At 39.9% G+C, this 6,993-nt stretch overlaps 1 protein-coding gene and 1 long non-coding RNA gene across 2 annotated transcripts in view; one reads left to right on the top strand and one right to left on the bottom strand.

Annotated features, from left to right (window-relative positions):
- Positions 1–1,079: 1,079 nt before the first annotated feature.
- The window catches only part of LOC103516992 (WD repeat-containing protein 20), a gene marked incomplete in the record, with an annotated part of 21,123 nt that continues 15,209 nt past the window's right edge, over positions 1,080–6,993 (bottom strand). The window contains 2 exon segments of the mRNA XM_026829176.1: positions 1,080–1,299; positions 4,910–5,073. Of these exon segments, the coding sequence (XP_026684977.1) occupies positions 1,246–1,299; positions 4,910–5,073 (218 nt within the window).
- The window catches only part of LOC113470639, a 9,790-nt gene continuing 6,290 nt past the window's right edge, over positions 3,494–6,993 (top strand). Inside the window, exon 1 of the long non-coding RNA XR_003393620.1 lies at positions 3,494–3,581. This is a non-coding gene — a long non-coding RNA (uncharacterized LOC113470639). The remainder of the gene's footprint in view (positions 3,582–6,993) is intronic.

Raw genomic sequence — 6,993 nt, forward strand, 5'->3', positions numbered from 1 at the left:
CTTGGTTTCACATTCCTAACCTCAAACTCAAATCAAAAATTCCAAAATGAAAAAGTTGGAAAGTTCAAACTTTCAAGAAATAAAATTCGAAAACTGTTATCAGTCGGCTATCTGTTGATAATATTAGGTAAACCATCACACCATCAATTAATTTGGACTTACCGCTAATGTTATCACTGGGGTGTTCAAATCGCTGATCCCTGATAAGGAGAACAAACTCAAGTCGCCAATCGACGACACCAACATACTAGTAGGCCGTTTGGGTCTTTCTCTCTCGGTGGTATTCGAACTCACGTCATTCGAATTGCTAGACGTCGACATGACACAATTTGTCTTCACCACCATACCCGAAATGGAAATTGAATTGAATTCAAAATAAAAAGAAAAGTTGGAAAAAAAACTTAACAAAAGACGAAAATCGCGAACAAAAATTGGGGTATCACAAATTAAATTAAGTCAAAAAAATAATCACATTTCACAACGGGGAGAAACACTAAAAATTAAATAAAAATCAACAAAATATTGTGCAAGAATCTCCTCATTCAAATTGGGATTTAAAAATTTGAATTCTACACATTGGAGAGTTATTGGGGATCGTGTGATTTTAGTCAAAGATGAATTTGACTTGTGTCCTAAAATCCTGAGAGATTGATTTATAGATACATAACAGAGCCTCCTTTGCAATCAATTCCATATTTCAATAATATTTTTACGCAGGTAATGCCGTCACTAATCGCTACTAGATTAAAATAGCTACTTTAACACAGAAGTTAGATCAATCCCACAAGAGTTTCAGTGTTTCTTAGCGGATGCAGAAATTTACCGACGTCCGATTTGTACACGAGGGTCGATGAACAAGAGTTTCAGTGTTTCTTAGCGGATGCAGAAATTTACCGACGTCCGATTTGTACACGAGGGTCGATGACATGGAGAGAAGATAGTATGAATTGGGCAAATCCATCGAAACTTCCACTTTTTTCTTTCGCCTGGATGAAGTTACCTGAGTTATTTTGCATAAGAGGATCGATGTATATGTAGGGAAGATTGTATGAATTGTTTAACTCCTTTGAAAGTTCCACTTTTCCTCCTACTGGTTACCTGAGTTATTTCGCTATCATGAGAGGGGTCGAGAGGGTTATGTAGAGAAGATTGTTATTAATTGACTAAATCACCGCCAGTGAGAGAAGCGCCCGGAGCAAGCAAAGGTTCACAATGTCTGCCTAGTGACTGGGGCGTCACCTGGTGTTATACAACCGTACTAGAGCCCGTCCCTGCCACCAGATGAGAGTTTTGACTACTCTGAAATCACAGGAAGAAAGAAAACTCGGAAATTAGTTATGCTCTGAAATCACAGAAATTCCTGCCACCAGATGAGAGTTTTGACTACTCTGAAATCACAGGAAGAAAGAAAACTCGGAAATTAGTTATGCTCTGAAATCACAGAAATTAGAGCTCAAACATTAGTAAAGTTCGCCCCGGGCGGAAATCGAACCCGCGATCTAGCGCTTACAAGATAGGCAGCGCACCTACCTTCTAAGCCAACCAGATTAAAAATAGAATAGAAAATATTATACATAGCTTGTTTATCCTGCCCGAAAAGGGATGAAAGGTCCCTTCACCCCAGCAGTCTAAACAAGGTCTCGTATGTTTGATGCAGTAAATAAGAGCTTGTTCCCACTTGTCGTGAGTTTCAACCTTTTTTTTCTTCCAAATGTCCTGTAGGCCATGTAATTCAAATAAGAGTGTTCCCACTACACTGTACTACACACGAAACGATTTTTTTTTCTCCTAACGACACAAAATGTCCTTGTAGGCAATGCAATTAAAATTAGAGTGTTCCCACTACAAACGACACGATTTTTTCCCCTAGCGACGCAACATGTCCTGTATGTAGTGTAATTTAAATGAGTGTTCCCACTACTAAGAGCTTGTTCCCACTTGTCGTGAGTTTCAACCTTTTTTTTCTTCCAAATGTCCTGTAGGCAATATAATTCAAATAAGAGTGTTCCTACTACACACGACACGATTTTTTTTTCTCCTAACGACACAAAATGTCCTTGTAGGCAATGCAATTAAAATTAGATTGTTCCCACTACAATAAGAGCTTGTTCCCACTTGTCGTGAGTTTCAACCTTTTTTTTCTTCCAAATGTCCTGTAGGCAATATAATTCAAATAAGAGTGTTCCAACTACACTGTACTACACACGACACGATTTTTTTTTTTTTTTCTCCTAACGACACAAAATGTCCTTGTAGGCAATGCTATTAAAATTAGAGTGTTCCCACTACAAACGACACGATTTTTTCCCCTAGCGACGCAAAATGTCCTGTATGCAGTGTAATTTAAACGAGAGTGTTCCCACTACACACGACACCACTTTATTTCCGCGCGACAAGTGGGAACGGACTCTAATAGGAGGTCGCGTTTGATTCGCGAAGGTCGCGTTCGCTTCGCGAAGGTCGCGTTCGCTTCGAGAAGGTCGCGTTCGCTTCGAGAAGGTCGCATTTGCTTCACGGAGGTCGTGTTTGCTTCGTGGAGGTCGCGTTCGCTTCGCTAAGGTCGCGTTTGCTTCGCGGAGGTCGCGTTAAGGTCACGTTCGTTTCGTGCATATTTTGTTCGCTTCACGGAAGTCGTCTGCGTTTCGTGGGGCTGTGTTCTGTTTGTGGGGGTTGTGTTCGCTTGGCAAATGAAAATCACCATTAGAAATGGTGTCGAGAGAGAGAGAGAGAGAGAGAGAAGTCGAAAATTACAAATACAAAGAACACGAGGTACCTACCTACAGCCCAGAAAATTATTAAAAATAAAAAAAAGTAATAGAAAGTAAAAAAAGTAAAAAATCGTTTTAATGTGGAAAAAAAAATAACTCGATAATTCCACCCGCACTTATAGACCGGGCCTAGCATAACACATGCTCAGTAGAAGCCACTTACGTCATCTCGATTCCAAGAACTCGTTTCCATCTAGCAGCATGCCATTGCCCATTGTACGATATATACATTACACAGATATACTTACTACCCCAGCAATCATTATACAGATATATTGTATGTATACAGATATATCCAGATTCACTGCCCACTCTCGTTCAATCTACAGAGATACAGTGTGTTCATAAAGGCCATGCCTCTTTTTACTTTTTTTTCTTCGTTTTTTCCGTTTTTTTTTTTTTTTTATTAATATTATTATTTTTTTTCCAGGCGTGATACTCGATTGATCTGCCAAATTTGAGCTTCACGTCACTTTCCATTACCTACCTATTACCTATTTTTTTTCTAGTTTTCGTGAAGTAAAACCACTACTTTTACCGACATGTATTTTTCTTCCTTCTTCATCTTCTTTTTTTTTAATGTTATTCAAAAAAAGTCATTCATCTCCTTGAATGTTCACACAGTTTCCATAGGTAGAAGATACCTATATACGAACGGTAAAATATTTAGAGCCTATTTTCTTCTGTCAGGTGATTCATCAAATAAACTAACACTATTGAGCCAAGTCGATGACATGGAGAGAAGATAGTATGAATTGGGCAAATCCCTCGAAACTTCCACTTTTTTCTTTCGCCTGGATACAGTTACCTGAGGTATTTTGCTTGTTGAGCCAATGTTGAACTTTTGTTTACAATTCGGCCCGAAGGGCCAAATTTCTTCATTTACCTACTCGGCATTCTCTGATCACCCTATGCATGTCTGAAGGTATTGGGTATACTCTGAAACACGTACAGGTTACAGGTACTGTTGTGTTAACACAATCAGTACTTGAGGTAGGTACTTATTATACAGGATGTTCCAATCATCCGTAAAAAAAAAGAATGCTTTGACAAAAAGATGATTCATACTTTTTGGAAGTTTTTTTTTTTTCTTCATCTTCTTCTTCCTAGAGCCATTAGACTAGCTAGTACCTGTAACAATTAGTTTCGCTAGACTCACTACCTGTGTTCTAGCATTCCCTATTCCCATTCCGTTGAATTTACCTACATCTCTTTAGATGTGCGCCAAGGAGACGAAATTTGGCCACCCCTGTGCCGCCATCGCGGTTTAGGCGCCAGACAGTAAATCGTTCTAATACCCCTCATCCCTTCTTATGTCTAGAGTACACATTTTTGACATTTTGCCGTCTATTACTCTGAAATCACAGAAATTAGAGCTCAAACATTAGTAATACTCTGAAATCACAGAAATTAGAGCTCAAACATTAGTCCATAATATGCCAGCCTAGTTAGCTTAGTTGGTAGTGCGTCTGCCTTGTGAGCGCTAGGCCGCGGGTTTGATTCCCGCCCGGGGCGGATATTATCCTGATGGGATAATGTTAGTTCTCGGAACGGCTGGCTTTCTCCTATCCTGTCTTCCTTCTCTCTTCGATTCGGGACGATAAGACCATAGCAGTTACAGTTCCCTCTGTCAAAGCTCTTAAAAAAAAAAGAAAAAAAGACATAATATTATTATTCCAAACTGCCTTCGGACTTTCACTACCGTTATAAGTAGCTCAAATAGAGAGTACAAACCCCAGAGGGAGTAAGAGCTTGTCCCCACTTGTCGTGAGTTTCAACCTTTTTTTTTCTTCCAAATGTCCTGTAGGCAAAATAATTCAAATAAGAATGTTCCCACTACACTGTACTACACACGACACGATTTTTTTTCTCCTAACGACACAAAATGTCCTTGTAGGCAATGCAATGAAAATAAGAGTGTTCCCACTACAAACGACACGATTTTTTCCCCTAGCGACGCAAAATGTCCTGTATGCAGTGTAATTTAAATGAGAGTGTTCCCAATACACACGACACCTTTTTAATTTTATGATTGTTTATCTCTTGTAAAATAAAATTACTTACAGTTTCCAAAGTTACTAGTCAAGTGAAGACGTTGTTCTTTTTCCTATACTAATCTAATAGGCATATTGAATACTTACAATTTTGCCAGGTCTTGCCCAAGTATACACGTTCCCATCCTGACAGGCCGCCACAAAACAGTCTTCCTTGAACACAAGCGCCGTCAGACGCTCATGTGCAATCTTCTTCCGGATTAGGGGTTCGATCCGAGGACACTGGTCATATCGGGGACACGAGGCTGTACCTGTAACAAGAGAATATAATCAATAGGGGAAAATGAAAAACTGATCGCTTTTTTTTATGTTTTACAATATTATTTTATTCACTACCGTACCGGGTTTCGCCAGTTACGGCATCTTCAGTGGTATTATTCTTGTCGTAACTGGCGAAACCCGGTATGGTAGTGAATAAAATAATATTGTAAAACAAAAAAAGCGATCTGTTTTTCATTTTCCCCTATTGATTTTAATTTGTTATTTATGAACACACTGTATCTCTGTAGATTGAACGAGAGTGGGCAGTGAATCTGGATATATCTGTATACGTACAATATATCTGTATAATGATTGCTGGGGTAGTATATCTGTATAATGTATATCGTACAATGGGCAATGGCATGCTGCTAGATGGAAACGAGTTCTTGGAATCGAGATGACGTAAGTGGATTCTACTGAGCATGTGTTATGCTAGGCCCGGTCTATAAGTGCGGGTGGAATTATCGAGTTATTTTTTTTCCACATCAAAACGATTTTTTTCACTTTCTATTACTTTTTTTATTTTTCTGGGCTGTAGGTAGGTACCTGGTGTTATTTGTATTTATAATTTTCGACTTTTCTCTCTCTCTCTCTCTCTCTCTCTCTCTCTCTCTCTCGACACCATTTCTAATGGTGATTTTCATTTGCCAAGCGAACACAAAACCCCCACAAACAGAACACAGCCCCACGAAACGCACACGACTTCCGTGAAGCGAACAAAATATGCACGAAACGAACGTGACCTTAACACGACCTCCGCGAAGCAAACGCGACCTCCGCGAAGCAAACGCAACCTCCATGAAGCAAACGCGACCACCGCGAAGCAAAGGCGATCTTCTCGCAGCGAACGCGACCTTTGCGAAGTGAACGCGACCATCGCGAAGTGAACGCGACCTTCGCGAAGCGAACGCGACCTCCGTGAAGCGAACGCGACCTCCGCGAAGCAAACGCGACCTCCGTGAAGCGAACGCGACCTTCGCGAAGCGAACGCGACCTCCGCGAATTGAACGCGACCTTCGCGAAGTGAACGCGACCTTCGCGATGCTAATGCGACCTTGGCACCTTGGCGAAGCGAACGCAACCTTTGAAGCGAACCACCAGTTCTTGAGATGATTTTTTTTTTTTTTTTTTTTTTTTTTTTTAAAAAAAAAAAAAAAAACCAAGTAATAATTCATGGGGAGTGGGGCCCGGGCGATAGACCTAACTATTATGAATCCATTTTGGTTAGTGTGGTGGTTAATTAAACCTGGAATTGGCGATTACAATAGATTGAACCCCACAAGTTTAGGCGAAACTAGGGACTATCCTCTTGTTTGGAGTTCAGCGGTTAAGCTGCTGTGGTCGTATGACCATCTGCAAACCCAGAAAGAGTAGAGCCACATAAGCTTGAGTGCAGTAAGCTTAACGATCTGCACGCTGTACTGTGTTAAACAGAAGTGGTGGTACTAGGGCTTTACCTTTAACTTTTACTTAACCTTAAGTTTTATTTCTTTTCAACCTTTTTTTGAATTGTTTTCAGGCTTTTAGCGCTTGTTTTTAACACCCATAGTGTTTAATAATGTTCAGTTTTTTATAGTGTTAAGTGTTGCCCTCTTTTTTCATTTTTATTTGTGGAAGACTCTTTACTTTAAACACATTTTTCACATTTGTTTTATTTTTAGAGTTGTAACCTTTGGTTTTGTTGGACATTTTATAAAAAGTTTCCCTAGCTCTTTTATGTCCACGCAGATCTAAGTTGACTTTAAAGTTTTACTTACTGAGTAGTCCCCTTAGGAAGAAGTAAAGAGAGTCATTAAGAGAGTGGTGGGTGAAATGGACTTCCTCACTTTTTTTTTTCCTACTCACAGTACTTTTATAAAAATGCCGCTCACTTGTTCGGGCCAGATCTCCACGGTCCACGATCACGGGAT

This window comes from Diaphorina citri, unplaced genomic scaffold (assembly GCF_000475195.1).
Source record: "Diaphorina citri unplaced genomic scaffold, Diaci psyllid genome assembly version 1.1 scaffold54, whole genome shotgun sequence".
In the NCBI taxonomy this organism is placed as follows: Eukaryota; Metazoa; Arthropoda; class Insecta; order Hemiptera; family Psyllidae; genus Diaphorina; species Diaphorina citri.